Genomic DNA, 15,858 nt, shown 5'->3' with positions numbered 1-15,858 from the left:
CACACACACACACACATCTTTATTCTGACCTCAGCTTTATCTTTGCCCTTCTCTGTCTTTACTCCTGAAAACCTGCTCTGGCTGTTTCACCTGGAGCTCACAGAGAATCCATATTAATTCCATTTGCTTTCACTCCATGTTCCTTTTCCTGTTTGTTTATATCTGTCAAAGCAGCTGAGCTTCAAATCCAGTCCATGCCCATCATCTCCCCTCTCCTAAACTGTCTTAGACTCTGTCTTCTTCCCTGTTCTTTAGCCAGAAAGGATTTTCTGATCCCATTTTAGAAAGACTGCTGACAAAAACTGGGAACAGTTTGCTGTTTTTCTTTTCTGCTTTTAAGTCATATGTCACTGCCCAAAAATAAATAAATAAATATATATATATATATATACTGTCTGACTAATATATTTAAAGCTGCGAAGGTTTTCATTTTCAGCCTTCTCAGCCTTCAGTCACCACTGTTCTGATATCTTAGTGGATTAACTCATCTTTGAGAAAGACAGATTTGGGGTACGTCTCAAAAGTACCCTCAATAACACAACTCTTGCAATCTGCTGAAACTCTGCAGCTTTTCTGGTAATTTTGATAAGTGGAAGCATTTTTTTCCCTTTTACACAGACCATGCTGTGTTCATGACAAGGGAGAGTTGTGCTTTCTTCATTTTCCAGATTTATGCTTTGATGGCCTCTTTAGGGTGTTGTAAAAAGGAAATAAAGCCTGAATACTGCGATAACATTTAAGATCTGCATTTAAGATCTGGCTGTCTCAGCTTTGTCTCTATATATATATTCACTCAGCACCATGTTATGTTTAGTTGGCTTTGTCCTGGTTATTTTAGGGTTCGCCTGCACAACCCCACTCACATCCAGCTGCTACACACTAAACTGTTTTTTTCTTTATTTGCTGAATAAAATGGTACATTTTTGATCAGTCTGTGTCTCTCCCATTATTTGTTATGGCTGTTGACTCCGACCATGACGAATGTTGCATGAAGAATGTTTCATGTGCAGACACACATGCAGTACATCTGTTCCCCACAAATGTGCAAAGATGCCATTTGTCATTGAATCTTTCACTGGGACCCAAATTAGCCACTGTAGCAATAAATTCAGGAAACATGGACAGCACGGGTGTTAGGTGTTCTCCTTTTGGCAACACTGGCCTGGTGCCTACAAAAAATGATACATTTTATTTGTAGTTAACATGAATTGCGGCTATTCATCTGCCATTTGATGCCACTCTTATTTTGCTGATCATGCATGGCTTTAAGATTGGCTTCAAGCAACCCGCAGCAGAAACCTGGAAATATAAATTTAGTGAGAAAATGCTTTTAGCTAGTTAAAGTTTAATAGTTATTGAAATTATGCCAGGCAATATGATAGGCAATCCCAGTGTGATCACATTATCAGTATGGCATTCTTTCTCAAGTGGTCCTTTCTCATGAGAGGTTAGAGATTTTTTCAATACAAAAGATTAAGGATCCTAAAACACGACACAGTGTCAGACAGGTAGAGCAAAACAGAACAAAGGACACTCTTTAATCTGGCACAGTAATAGTTAAACAATTTCAAAAGCATATATTTCAAAGACTGAGATGTCATAAGAAACAAATGCAAGAAACGAAAGCAGAAAACTGTCAAAAACCAAAGGGGCTAAAGACAAGAATCAGACTGACATGAAACAAATGCATAACAAACTAATTAACTGATTAAAAGAATATTAACCAGGGCATGTAAAACAATCATAACATTGTAACAAATAGAGGCAGGAAATAAAAAGCAAAAGATTCACAAGGAAAGTAATCTGAGTTTAACTGAGACGTGAGAAGCACACAAAGACAAACAGATGGCATGAAGGACCCACAGGAGACACAGGGGCAAGTTAACCACTAAGAACCACGACAAGTCGACACGACACTATCATCTTTTGTTCTTGAAATGCATAAACAATACATATTTACCACATACTAAATTAATAAAACTTTGCTAGTACTTTGTTGGATCCCGTTCATTCTTGCCTCTTTTAGATGCCTTTGTTCTTTGTGGAATAGATTTCACAAATTTAACAAGGTGCTGGCAAAATTTCTCAGATTTTGATTCGTATTGGCATGATAGTATTGCAATACTGCCACTAGCAGCCTGGACAGGAGGAATTCATGCTTTCATGTTGTTTACATCAAATTGTGACCCTACCCTCTGAATGTCAGAGCAGAAATCATGGCTCATAAGCCCATGCAACGTTTTTCAGTCTTTTGTTGTCAAATTTTGGTGAGTTCTTGCAAATTTTAGCCTCAATTTCCTGTTCTTAGTTCTTGGTCTTCTGTTTCTACAATCACAGTGTTCTGCATTCAGAGACTCTCTTCTGCAAAACTTTGTTCTAACAAGGCTTTATTTGACTCACTGTTGCCTTCATATCAACTTAAAGCAGCCTGGCTTTTCTCCTCTGACCTCTGACATTAACAAGGCATTTTTTCTCAGAGAATTGCTGCTCGCTAGATATTTTCTTATTTTGGACTAATCTGGCATAAACAACATGCCACCTTCAAAGTCACTGATGCTCAAAGTCACTGATGCTCAGCTTGAACATCGGCAAGTTGTCTCTATGCCCACAAGCTGCCATGTGACTGGCTGATTAGATAGTTGAGCAGATAATTCAACTGCTCAACTGCTAATGAGCAGTCGAATTAATAAAAAGACCAGTGAGTGTAGAGCTGCTGATGTCGTTGTTCTTGGAGATTTTTTTGTTGTTTGATTTTTTGCATACTGTGTGTGCATGTGTGATGACATGATTTAGAAGTGCACAGCCAAAAATGAACACGCTGCGGCTTACCTCAAACATTTGCGTCATGATGTCAGCTGCAACTGCCAGACAGGATGAGTGTACATCACAAAGACATCGTCCTCACACACAGGGTGGCTCACCCTCGGCTCACAATTTCTCCCGCCACAAACATCCCCCACCTGTGCACCTCTGTCCCCTGGGTCAATAAGCAGAGGTCAATTATATCTGACATCATTTTGCAATCAACCAGCAGAATCCAATTCTGTGTAACAAAGCTGCAAATTTTCCCCCTGCATGTGCATCTGTGCATCAAAATCTGATGTGAAATGTAACAGAGCAATTACAGCCGGGACTGACTAACACGCACCATCTCCATCTTGACCACGTCTATTGCAGGGCAGACCTTCATTTTCTGCACAACTGCTTCCTGCCTCATAGCATTATTACAGGGACGATGTGGAGAACAGGAGATTTATATGGACATTTAGGGGTCGCAGTTTAGAGCCGAGTGTCAGCAGACTAAATGTTATGTTTAATGTTTTAGATCATACAACGCCCCCAAGAGGACTGTAGTGCATACTACAGCTGCAGTTTAAATCTCTTAACTGTTAGCAAGTAGTAAAGCCAGTGCTTCTCTGTACAATAGAGTTGTCACTGTACAGATAACATTCATCTTATCTGTGAAATGACAAATTTCTTTTCTTTTTTTGGGGGGGTAAACTTTGGGTAAACTCACTGATAGAATTTAAATAGGGTAAAGTACTCCTGTTGTGTACTTTACCCTCGAAGGTCAGGCACTGAAACCACCTGTGGTCTGAACATGTAGATTTCTTTATTAGTCCACAGATATCAACATCATGACACCTCCTGCAGTGCAAACCTGCTGCTGCTGATGTGTGGTTATATGGGCATAAAGAGAGTATCACTTCATGTTGAAGGGTTTTTTCAGTTTATTAATATAACATTGCACAAAGAAAACTTCAGATGGTGTGAAAGGTCCTTTTCTTATCGATTATCTTGATGGAGGCTTTTCCATTCTCTGCCCTTCAACATTAACACAGCATAACAAATTGTGCATGAATTAAAAAAAGAGATGAGACAATCATAATTTCCCTTTCCCTTTCAACCCAGTAAGTAGTTCACCTGATCAACAACATCTGAGGCTCTGCAGTACACAGCCATGTTAGCATTCAATCTCAAGCTGGCATTCAGCCACAAGAGCCATTATAGAAATATGCAAACAAAGTGAAGGTCCAGTACAATGAGTGCAGCTAATACATTACCAAAGGTTGAAAATAAAAGCATTACATCCTTGGACTGCTTCCAAATATTAAATTCCATTTCGCTTTTCATCTCTACCGCACAAAACACTGGCTTCAAAACACAGCAAGAGATAAGACCCTGATTTTATAGATGCACTCTATTTATTCAGTCATTATTTTTAAATAAACAAAGAAAGAATAAAAAAGAGGCTGTGCAAACCACACAGTAGTGCTCACAATGGTGAAAGCAGGCATTTTAGTTTAGCAGATTATTTTGAATTTTGCACGTCAGCACTAAGTGTGGCTGAGTATGATAGGAATGCTGCAGGAAACAAAAGCTTAAAGATGTGATCTGCTCGATGAAAGGTTATTACAATATATCTTGAAGGGGGTCATAATTGTGCAAAGTAACCAATTTCAGGACAATCCACCCAACGATTTTTTTATATATTTAAGTGTGCACGAACCAACCAACAAACCTGGCTTGTTAGAACTTGCAGCTGTACCTACTTTTCTGACCAAGGACAGCCAGGTGTACCTATAAAGAGTGTTATAGCACTCTAAAGTTCATCAGTCTAAAATAGGTCTGCATTTAAATAATTCATCTCCTGGCATTAGATTTATGGTCTCCATCTGTTTCTTTTCCTTTGCTTGATTTTACAAACCCTGATGACCTCACGGGTATTTCTCCATGGGTCAGCTCTTTTTCAATTAGCAGCTTAGCATCTCCCAGCATGATCATTAACACCCAGCGGCATGTCCACCAACCTGAAATAAAACACATTCAAATGTGTTCTCAGCACAAGGTTAAACACGGAGGGGCATTTTAGTTCTCATTTGAACATATTTTAACTTGCAATTGCACTTGTTTGCACCCCTGCAGTGGGAGAAGCAGTGAGATGATGTCACCTGATATCTGCCACCCTGAGCCACCAGATGCTGCTGTTGCGCAGGAACAGCCTATAGAGATGTAAATAAACCAAACCAAAGCTCCCACTTCTTATTGAAACAGGATTTTGTAGATGGAAAGTTTAAAATCAAGAAAAGGTCTGTAGATCTGACACTGGGAACCATCAAATTCAAGGCAGGTGATTACGTCACAGTTCTCGGCTGAAGGATGAAAAACCAGGGAGGATAAGCCTTTAACCGCTTTGCCTAAAGGTGAGAAAGGCTGAGTGTGTTTGGCTTTTGTTCAGAGCTCACCAGCGTGTGGAATTTCTTATGTTTGTGTATATCTGATATTTACAGGTTTGCTGGATAATCTTCCCACGCAGATTTCTGTCATCTGCATGAACATGAACTTTGCTTTGGGTTCATGTAGAAGAGGAAGGGAAGAAAAAAAACCCTCATTTTGTTCTGTTTTCTCGTGTGTGCTACTTGTTTAGTTCAAAGAAAATAACCCAAAGTCAAATGAAAAAAATACATTTATGACGGTGGAAGTACAGCTGACTGCTACTGAAAGTGTGTGCAGATACAGTTTATGTGCAGAAAAGAGGAAACGTTCAACTACAACCAAACCTTTCAAGTTCTATCAGACGTCTGTCTGACACAAACCTTCACTTATATTAAAACTTCCCAGCATTTTTTAAACACCTACACTCATGATGAGCGGGTTTAATTGATGACTTCAGACAGTGATAGCTTCAAACTGTCATTTCATGAGAACTCTGCAGGTCCTGACTTGCTTCTATGGACAGTGGCTGACAAGGCTGAGATGCCTCAGAGGGAGTGTCCCCCTCTATAAACTGTGCGTTGTATCTGTTGAAAGTGTGTGCAAAGCCAAGAGCAAGTTTCAGCTATAAGAAAAGACACTGTGACTGAAATAAAACCCTGACAGAGAGGAAGGGGGATTTACATTTGACATCTGCTTGCTGTCTCTTTCAGTTTCGGCCTGATTTGAAAGACCACAGTGAGCAGCAGTTTGATTTAAGGCACTAAAAACTCTCGTATGTGCGCTCCCCTGCTCTCTAATTACTGGAACTGCCTTTCCCGTGCTCTGTCAGGCTCCACTCGAGGATTTGATCATCCCTGCCTCCCTTCTGTCCTCCTAATCCCATCTTGTTCTTCAGTGGTAAAGGGTGAAATTCAGAGAATTCTTTTCAGTGACCACACCAAACTCTGAAGTCACATGTCTTGTTTTTCCCTTCCCGCCCGTCTCCTAAATAAGGAATTACAATTTGAGGGGGGAAAAGGAGAAAGAGCGTAGGGGCGGGTCATAAGAGTGAAATAAGAGGACCTGAAAGGCGTAGCTCTCTCTTGCTCCCTCTTTCTACTGAAGTGTAACACTTCAGGGGTGTTTGCTTCGCTTGATCCTGCCACTTCTGTACTGTGCACTCTGCACTGTGTTGTAGAGGAAGAAGAAGAGCAGACACACAGCAGCGCCAGACCAACCCCACCTGCATTCACCAGAAAGCTACTACACAAAGTAAGTAAAGGCTCCTCTTCTTTTCCTCTCAGTTTTTTTTGCTTTTTTTTATTCTCATCAGCAGACATTTTTCTGCTTCTTTATGGATCTTGTGGCTGATTCTGGTGCAGAAAATATGAAAAATATGATACTGCTTCTCATGCTCTCCACCCTTGCTCACTGTCTCCTTCCCCCTTGCTTGCGTTTGGTCATACACAGGCCGAGGCAATACACTGAGTTAATATTTAGCCATTCCTGTGTGGATTCTGCGTGAGCCTGTGCATTCTTCTGTTATAAAATCCCATTTTGTTTTGTCTGGCTTCTCCTCTGAACACGCACCTCGTGCTCACGGCATGTGAGACCTAACAATTCCAGGAAATGTTAACAGGTTCAGCCTCTGACAAACCTCTCATCGCTACTGCTTAATAGTATATAATTTTCCTCTTCAGGGTATGTTTTGAACACCAGGTTGTTGGTTCAGAAAGTGGCAACTGGCAGCTTGCTGCTGCCACATTTTTTGTTAGATTTATGGGCCTTGATAACGTTTTATAGTTTGAGAAACTGACGTTAGGTGGTGACTGCTATCTTTTGTCATGAGGTGGAAATACAACAGTGGGGACTGTGCAAGATGAAGGAAGGCAAGAGCATGAAGAAATAATCTCGGTCTGGATCCACCGTGTTCACATAGTAAGGATTTCAACATGAGCTGATGGTGCAATTTTATGAAAGCTGTGCAAGCCTCTTGTAACAGATGTCTGCAAGTTACTAGAATATGATTGTTTAACAGTTTGGAGGGTGGAGTGAGACAAATGACTGATGATGAGTAACTCGGTCACATATGGAGCGACATCTGAGTAACTTAACGGTGTCTTACTCAGATTTCTAACGGTTTCTAGTTTAAACTACACAAAACAGGCATTAAAAAGTCCCACTGTGTCAAACTGAAGCAGAGGATTAATAAAACGATGGTGTACAGTAAGACGTCTGGGAGAATGAAGGCTTTAAATACTAGATTTAGTGGATTCTATGATCATGCAGTTTAAATGATTAATCTGCAGTGTTCTCCTCTCTGATTAGAAAAACACACACACACACACACACTATAAGACATGCACTAATTAGGTATGATAATGATCAGGAAGTGTTCAGTTATTCATCTTACACGAGTTGTAAGTATGATTTGGTCATTTAGAGGTGTTACGTACAATTTCAGCTGAGTGGCTGTTTAAGCTTCAAATCATTTTGTGGTAGTAGCCCACTGTGGGGTGAGATTGTGAGATGGGAGGGAGTAGATGTGACTTTATGATTACAAGATGTTCCCACTTGACCACTCCCAGTTATGTTTTTAAGTGCACAGCTCTATGTGAGCTTCTAAGTCACGCTTCCATAAACACCTGCGCACACACTCCTAGTTGCAGTTTTACAATTATACTTAGGTGGACAATCATCCCTGGAAATGCTGCTGCGAGTTACAGCGACATTGGCCATTTAACGTGTCACTCATACATCAGATTTCACGCTCAACACGGGGTTAATCTGAAAGAGCGCCTTCTCTGATTTCGTCATTCCTTGCAAGACGTTCAGGTCCTGATGTTTGCAGCTGCTTGATGTAACGGGCATGTCCGGACACCACACAGATGGAAGTCGTCTGATTGAGAAACAGGCTACTTAGGAGTTTGGATGGCTGAGTATTTTCCTCGCTCTTGCCGCTGTTAACAAACAACTTTTGGAATAACTCTGGAGACAGGAAGACACTTATCCTCCGCATGACCACATAACCACTGCAACCTCAGACAATGAACAGAGAACAATGTGTGTGTGTGTGTGTGTCTATAGCAGCTCCAGCGTGGAGCTGTGGACACAATGATAAACTGTCAAACTTTCAACACATATTGCGTAACACTAATCCTCTGTTTGGCTAAAGGTGTGCCTGTATGTCCTGGAGCAACATCTATCTATATAATTCTAAGTGTATATTAAAGTCTGCAGAATTAAAAACAGATCCTCCAATTTTTTACGAGTCAGATGTGATTCTGGATCCTGATATTTGCAGAGCACCTGCTTACCTTAGATGTTAAATGTGCAGATATTATCACAGTAAATTATCACAGTAAATGGAGAAAAAAGGGGAGAACGAGCTATAATCATCCCCATCTGTTATGTGGATTCGTGGAAAATTCCAAAGTTGTTGTGCCGTTGTGCAACTCTGTGATTTGGATCTGTAAAAGCAAATTGTGTATTGCGATAGTATTTCTCTGATTTAGCTGGCTTTTGGTTTTTTTCATACAGACCGTTTCCATAGTGAGCAACACTATGTTGTTATGTTTAGATTCCTGTATATACACAGCTACCTTAGTCAGGAAGGAAATGACAGCTGAATGTGCAAACAGGATGGAGGGAGTAGGGTGGTTTGGCTGAGGCCAACAGGAAGTTCTTTGTGCATTAATATGTCAGATAAACCAACCATAATTACTTTCAGAGTGCAACAAAGTTTGAATTCCTCAAGTCATTAAACACTTTAATTTCCATTGTCAGAAATGTATTTGCTAAATAGCTGCACTGCTGCGGCCTGGATAATGGAAAACTCAGATTATTGTGTGCATTGCATGATTAGTACCCTGCTCACGCTCTTGTCTTCAGGTTGTCATCGGCTTCTTTTCTAATCCATCTAACCCTGACAGTATGGCAAATATTCTTATTTGTTTCATACATAGCAGAGATTTGAGAGATATGAAGAGCGCACTAACTTCAAATGATAAATGAGCCTCTTGAGGTGTGAAAGTGACGACCAACAAAAATATGCTCACTTTTAGAAAGTCTCCTCAATCTAAAAGTTTCAAAGTAACAGCTCCTCATAAATAACAGAACATTCAGTGGAAACACATTCACTGGATTGATTGCATCTGTGGGTGTGAGCGGGGCAGGCATCGGTATGTGAACACTATTAAATCTATCAGATATTAGAATGCTGCCAGGGAGTGGAGTTTGCTGAGCTACCAGCCTATCTAACATTGACTTTCCCTTCCATTAGGATTACAATGGCAAACAGAGGTCCCTCCTATGGTCTGACCCGTGAGGTTCAGAGTAAGATTGATAAGAAATACGATCCAGAACTGGAGGAAAGGCTGGTGGAGTGGATCGTTGCCCAGTGTGGATCTGGAGTCGGTCGGCCCCAGCCCAACAAGACAGGCTTCCAAAACTGGCTCAAGGATGGATGTGTGAGTTCTAGTTTTGCAGAAGTGTAAATGTCCTTATAAAGCATTGTAATTCACTTTATGTGCAGTGTATTGAGAGGACTCCGTGTGTGTCTAGGTGCTGTGTGAGCTCATCAACAGCCTGTATGGAGCCAACAAGCCAATCAAGACCATCAAGAGCTCTGGCATGGCATTCAAGCAGATGGAGCAAATCTCCATGTTCCTCAGAGCAGCTGAAAGTTACGGAGTCACCAAAACTGACATCTTTCAGACTGTAGACCTCTTTGAGGGTAAGATAACCAACCAACCAGAGCTTTTCTTTACTGTAACAATTGAGACTCAAGAGGGAAAATACAGTACAGGTTCTCCTCCTTGTATTTCCGTGGGCTCTGTTGATGTGAGGATGTTGCATGTCTGCAGGCAAAGATCTGGCTGCTGTCCAGAGGACCCTGATGGCTCTGGGAAGTGTGGCTGTCACAAAGGGTGATGGGAATTACAAAGGAGACCCCAGCTGGTTCCATAAGTAAGCTTTTCCTCCTTGTCCTGTAAATATGCTAGCCTCTGAGGAAAGATGAAACGCAAAGGAGGTTTGAGCACTGACTGACGTCTGTTTGTGTGTGTGCAGAAAAGCCCAGGAGAACAGGAGAGATTTCTCGGAGGAACAGCTGAAAGAAGGCCAAAGTGTCATCGGCCTGCAAATGGGCACAAATAAAGGAGCATCTCAAGCTGGCATGACAGGCTACGGACGCCCCAGGCAGATCATCAACAACCCCTGAACCGGAGCAGTTCTTAAACCGCCCTCCTTCTGCCCTCTGGAAGGCCAGTGAGCAAGGAGGAAGAGACTTTGACTCTTACCTTGGATATGAGGAAAAATGTGACCTGACTGTTTTTCAGATTTTAACGGGACCAAAATAGGGACCAACGAGAACAAGTGCACATGTAGATCTTTAACAGTAGAAATCAAACATTTAACAATGTTTCTTTTGTTTGACTCATTGTAAATAAATTTTTTTGTTACAGAATCAAAAACAGTTGCTTTGCATGTTTAAACTCATTACCTTAAAATCATTACTGGAGACCACAATGTTAGACATGTTTGATTTCTTACCTTGCACAGACAGGGAGCTTCAGACCATTTCATTACAACAAAGAAAATCTGCTTGCAGGGACTTGAAACCTGCGTGAGAGAAGAAATCCCCAGAAATCCCCCACTTTCAATGTTCTGTTTGCTTTATTCTTTCCTGTAACATCTGCATTATTGCAGTCAATGCCTCTTCTCAAAACTCTAGCAGCGCGCGCATTCAAGGACACCAAAGATGTAAGACTCTGTCATGAAGTCTTTAATTTAATGATAATGTTCATTATTTAGTGTACACTGTCTTTGTTGACTTTATTCTTTCTGTCCTTCTGATGACATAGCTGTCAATTCATGGACGTCAGGATGTACTTAAATACACCTCTGAGGATTGTTCTGAGTATTTTCCCCACAACAGCTGCAGTAAGACACAGATATTTTACTGTGTCTTACTGCAGCTTTTCTGGGTACTTAGTGTTACAGCTTCACAGATTACAACCTTAAGCAGGTACCAAGTTGCAGCTGATTCAATTTGTACTGGAATGAAGTAAAAACTTAACGAAAGGTAAGACACGTACAGTTTGCTGTGGTTTACAGTAATGTTAGTAGGTTATAACAAACGCATCCAGTAATACAGCCAAGTTTAATTAACTTTAGAAAATAAACTGCCTGGTTTGAAAAAGGTATAAACTACACTTGTGTGTGTTTTTACTGTTCTATTACATAATCTATTGTTAGATGCCGTGAGTCAATCAAAATGTTGGACCGCCTCTTTGAAATAAAGTTTGATTTAACTTTTGAAGAAGCCTCTTTTGTAATGAATCTATGGCCTAAGGAAGTGTGTCCTGTTCACACTCAATGATGTCACCGTCACTATCTCGACTCTTGATAACTGTTAGCTGGTAAACTGCAACCTATGTGCCTAGCAACAGATAATAAAAACATCAGTTTCTGCAGGTAGTCAGGGCGACACGTGTGTCTGTGTGCCGTAAAGCTGAGCTGTACTTTAAAGAGAGGTCAGCTAAGGCTGCCAAAGGCAAAGGTGAAGAAAATAATGTAAGGGAGTAATAAATAATGTTGGACTTTGCCTACTTTGATGGAATAAGAGAAGCCAGTGAGAGACTATCGTTATCGCTGCCAGGGTTTTGTTTATACTGTGTTCTTGCTTTGGTCCAGCTTAAGCTGTTCAGCATGAAATGACTCAGAAACAGCCAGAGATGGAAAAGAGCAGCAGTAGAGAGAAAACAGTAAAAGAAGATGCTTTGATGAAAAAAGAGGAAAAAGTGCAGCTTTAAAAAATAAAAAATAAAAAATATATATCCAGATGGAGTCTGGAGATTAAGGTGGCTTGGGTCAGAAGGAGTACAGGTCATGACAGAGGAGGATTTCAGATAGTAGAGAGCATTTCCAAAAAAGGACGAATCATTGCAGGAGGAGGGTTAAAAAGAGACTTCCTTTTCCTCTTCCTTCTTAGCAGGAAACTGCGTAGGTGCTGACACAAAGGGGGTAAATTAGTATAATGTAAATGGAGGTGGAACCAGTGTGGAGCAAAGACAACAACACTGTAGGTTATCCATCAAAGCGCAACATGTACTTGTGTTTTTATAGTGACTTATTTTCACAATAAAAGCATTAGTCTGAGAAAATTGATGACTTTGAAGATAGCAAGCAACTTAATACTACTAATAGAGCCCACTCTGCTGTCGATAAGCTGTGGCCCATTAGCATCAGTGTGACAGCAGCTGTTATCTCTGCCAAAGCCCAGACTGTTATAAGAGTCAAGATGTGTTTATGATTTCACAACTAATATTTATTTCAACACTAGCAGACACGCGTGGAGTGTTAGTGCCAAATCAGCACCAATGAACTCTTGAGTCTCACAACATGTATCCAAGTTTATTTTCACATCCACTGATATAACAAGCAAGTTTTTTCTTTTTTGGTCATTGCAACACATGACAGATAATCTACTGTATATTTCTCACTCACTATGTGTTAATAGACCTCTCCTGTTTTCCTTCTCTCACCCCAACCAGTCGCAGCAGATGGCCCCGCCCCTCCCTGAGCCTGGTTCTGCTGGAGGTTTCTTCCTGTTAAAAGGGAGTTTTTCCTTCCCACTGTCGCCAAAGTGCTTGTTCATAGGGGGTCATGTGATTGTTGGGCTTTTCTCTGTATCTACTGTACAATATAAAGCGCCTTGAGGCAACTTTTGTTGTGATTTTTCATCTCTGCTAAGCTCCTTTATTGACTGAATATCTACACTCCCCGGCATCTTTTCCAGGTACACCCGCTCAGCTGCTCATTTACGTAACTATCTCTCATTAGCCAATCAGATGGAAAAAGTGGAAAAAGTTGCTGGTCTGATGAGTCTTGATTTCTGCTGGGACATTTCAGTGGTAGGGTGAGAACCTTGTTGAATCTGTGCCATGAAGAATTGAGGCAGTTCAGAAGGTAAAAGGGGTTTTCAACACAGTACTGGCAAGGTTTACTTAAAAAAGTGCCATGCACATGTATGGATACACTTTTACTCCTTGCTTTTGCTACCTTATCTTCTCTTTTACATAACTAATGATTAGTTAGTGATTTATTTTTCCAACTGTTTTAGAAAGTTGTGGTAAACACGGTGCCTTGAGGTTTCACGAATTTAAACTGTGTGAATAACGTGTGCAGAAGCTCTGTGGTGGTGGGACCAGAACAAGTTATTTAAACTGGGTGTAACTTGATTTGTGTAACTAAACCCAAAACAGGAAAAACACACTTTCCCTTTTTTTTATACATAACGATCCCTGAGTGAGGAGCATCACTCCACAACAGTGGCGCTAAATACAGTGGTTGAACTGTTTTACTTCCAGGGAGGTGCTTGTGTAACTATTTACATAGATTTAAATAGCAGTTTGAGGCAAAACATTGTTCCTGACCCGCAGTGCTGAAAGGCAGCTGAAATTAGTGAACCTGAAAAACCCATCTGTTACATTTGAATTATCCCACAAACAAACAAAAACACACGTCACTCAGCTCTTCCTCTTTTTTTTCTCATAGTCACAGTCTTTTTTCTTTTTTTTTCTTCAGATAATTTGAAAGAGAGTAGTGGTGCGCAGCGTTTTTTGATAGAAGGCCTTTCATTCCCATCAAGGTTTTGATGAAAGTGTGACTGGGCTCACCGCAGTGGAAGGTACTTTGCTGCCATGGAGGGGCATAACAGGGCGGATTATGATCGCCTTGAGATTAGAGAAGCTACTTTTTTTGAGCCAGTTTGAATATTTGGACCAGCTGGGAAAATGTGACAGGGGAAGCTGATGTAACACCTCCTTCCCCTTATTCAGCCACTGCAGTGCTGCTGGATAAGACACATAAGGGTTGGGAGTAAAGCCCCCCTCGCTCCAGTGGCTGCAGGAAAGGGCTGATTCCATTACGCCAAAAGGTCATTTGGGAACCACTTAACTATGCAAGTTTCAGCATTTATTTATTCAGCGGTGTCTCAAGAAGATGGTTGCAACATTGCATACAGATATCATGACACAATGAGTAACTTCTGTTTAATTTCTATAAGGACCTAAACATGCAAGCAAGAACCAGTCAGACCGAAAGCCATCTGGCCCAAACCTGAAAATCCATGTAACTCAAACGGCCTTTCAGTCTGATTATCAGGCTAGAACTAATGCTACTGTTAGTAAAGTTAGTTAGGCGGGACACTGATTGACGCAGTGGAAAAGTTTTTGCACACCATTTCCGAGCCCTGGCTTCAGTCCATGACAGTAGGACTTCTGGCTTGTTTAAAGTGAACAGTGAGAAGCCAGTGAGGGATTGCATGCTTTTTGCAGGACTAGTGACTACTACTGGCTGCTCTGTGTGCTCGGTTTCACAGAGTCCTCTTCACAAACACCAACAAAAACTGCTATGGCCTCCTTCAAGAAAGTTCAAGAAAGTAGTTTGTCTGTTTCTTAGCTGTGTTGTATGTATTTGAATGAGAATTGATCCTGCAGGTTTTAGATATCACCCTGGTTCAACACACCTGAATCAAATGATTAGTTCATTACCAGGACTCTGGACATGTTGAGGAGGTTATGTAGCCATTTAAACAGCTGTGTTGGATCAAGGACACATCTAAAACCTGCAGGACACTGGCCCTTGAGGCCTGGAGTTCCCCCTCCCCTGGGATACGTAGTGTGAATGGGCCAAAACTGGAAATCTGACATCATGTTTTTAAAATACAAAACAAAAAATGGGCGACACTGCCCTGATGTTCTCATAGAAACATCATAAACACAACTTACTCTTCTGGGTCAAAGGAATGAATTCATGCAGGGACATTTTAAGTCTCACTGTTAGGTTCTCTGTTTTTTGTTAATGAAGTATTGAAACCAAACACATAACTACTACATACATAACTAATTGACAGAATGTCCAACTTCCACCTTCATAAAGTTCTTTTTTTTTTGTCCGTAAAGGAAATAAAACCAAAGGTAAACAAAGTGATTTTATTAATTTCAAAAATGTCTATTCATATTGTAATTATATCCTATCATGAATTATTTTATCTGCAGCAGTCATGTGGCGAACCTCTGATAGCTGCAGTATGCTAACTTCCCCAGTTTCCACACAATCCCTTTGATTTAAGGTGTTTCCATCGCCATCACAAATGAACTCCATTTATTTTTAAGCTCTTCAATCTAATCTAACAATGAAAATGAGAACTATAATATGATAACCTAACTATCTGTACAACTATACAGTTTAATTCTAGCACACTGGATACACATATAAACTTTTTTTAAGTTCCAAACTTCCACAAACCAAAACGTTGACAGCTGATTTATATGTTTACCCATGACTGGATCAGTTCTGTTATGATAGGCATTGTTTGTAGATATGTAATTTCATTCAGGGGAAAGTTTGAATTCAATTTATTTTTATTTTGACAATAATAATGGCTTTTGCAATAGATGTCATGCCATAAATGAGAGGGGATAAAATTTTAATGCGCTTTGTGGGCGAGTTTGATTTGTACACAATGTCAGGAAGGGACGTGAGAGGTTACGAGTGACGCCTTCTTTTCAAAAGTCACAGTGCTGGAGCATAAATCTCATCAAAAACGGAGAACAAGCAAGAGCTGTGTGAAAAAATAGAAGAGATGCACATTTT

General features: G+C 40.6%; 1 protein-coding gene across 1 annotated transcript; it reads left to right on the top strand.

Moving 5' to 3' along the window:
- Positions 1-6,289: 6,289 nt before the first annotated feature.
- Positions 6,290-11,518, top strand: LOC102192897 (transgelin-like). The gene is made up of 5 exons (XM_005735601.1): positions 6,290-6,468; positions 9,479-9,665; positions 9,760-9,931; positions 10,062-10,164; positions 10,267-11,518. The coding sequence occupies exons 2-5, from the start codon at positions 9,486-9,488 to the stop codon at positions 10,415-10,417; spliced, it is 606 nt and encodes a 201-aa protein (XP_005735658.1). The 5' UTR covers positions 6,290-6,468; positions 9,479-9,485; the 3' UTR covers positions 10,418-11,518.
- Positions 11,519-15,858: the final 4,340 nt, after the last annotated feature.

This window comes from Pundamilia nyererei, unplaced genomic scaffold (genome assembly GCF_000239375.1).
Source record: "Pundamilia nyererei isolate P.nyererei 1_Seehausen unplaced genomic scaffold, PunNye1.0 scaffold00064, whole genome shotgun sequence".
NCBI classification, from domain to species: domain Eukaryota; kingdom Metazoa; phylum Chordata; class Actinopteri; order Cichliformes; family Cichlidae; genus Pundamilia; species Pundamilia nyererei.
This window is presented reverse-complemented; position numbering and strand designations above follow the sequence as displayed.

Coding starts and splice junctions, on each gene's coding strand:
- LOC102192897 (XM_005735601.1), top strand. CDS start 9,486: ATGGCAAACAGAGGTCCCTCCTATGGTCTGACCCGTGAGGTTCAGAGT. Junction 9,666..9,759: donor ACTGGCTCAAGGATGGATGT/GTGAGTTCTAGT, acceptor GTGTGTGTCTAG/GTGCTGTGTGAGCTCATCAA. Junction 10,165..10,266: donor GACCCCAGCTGGTTCCATAA/GTAAGCTTTTCC, acceptor GTGTGTGTGCAG/AAAAGCCCAGGAGAACAGGA.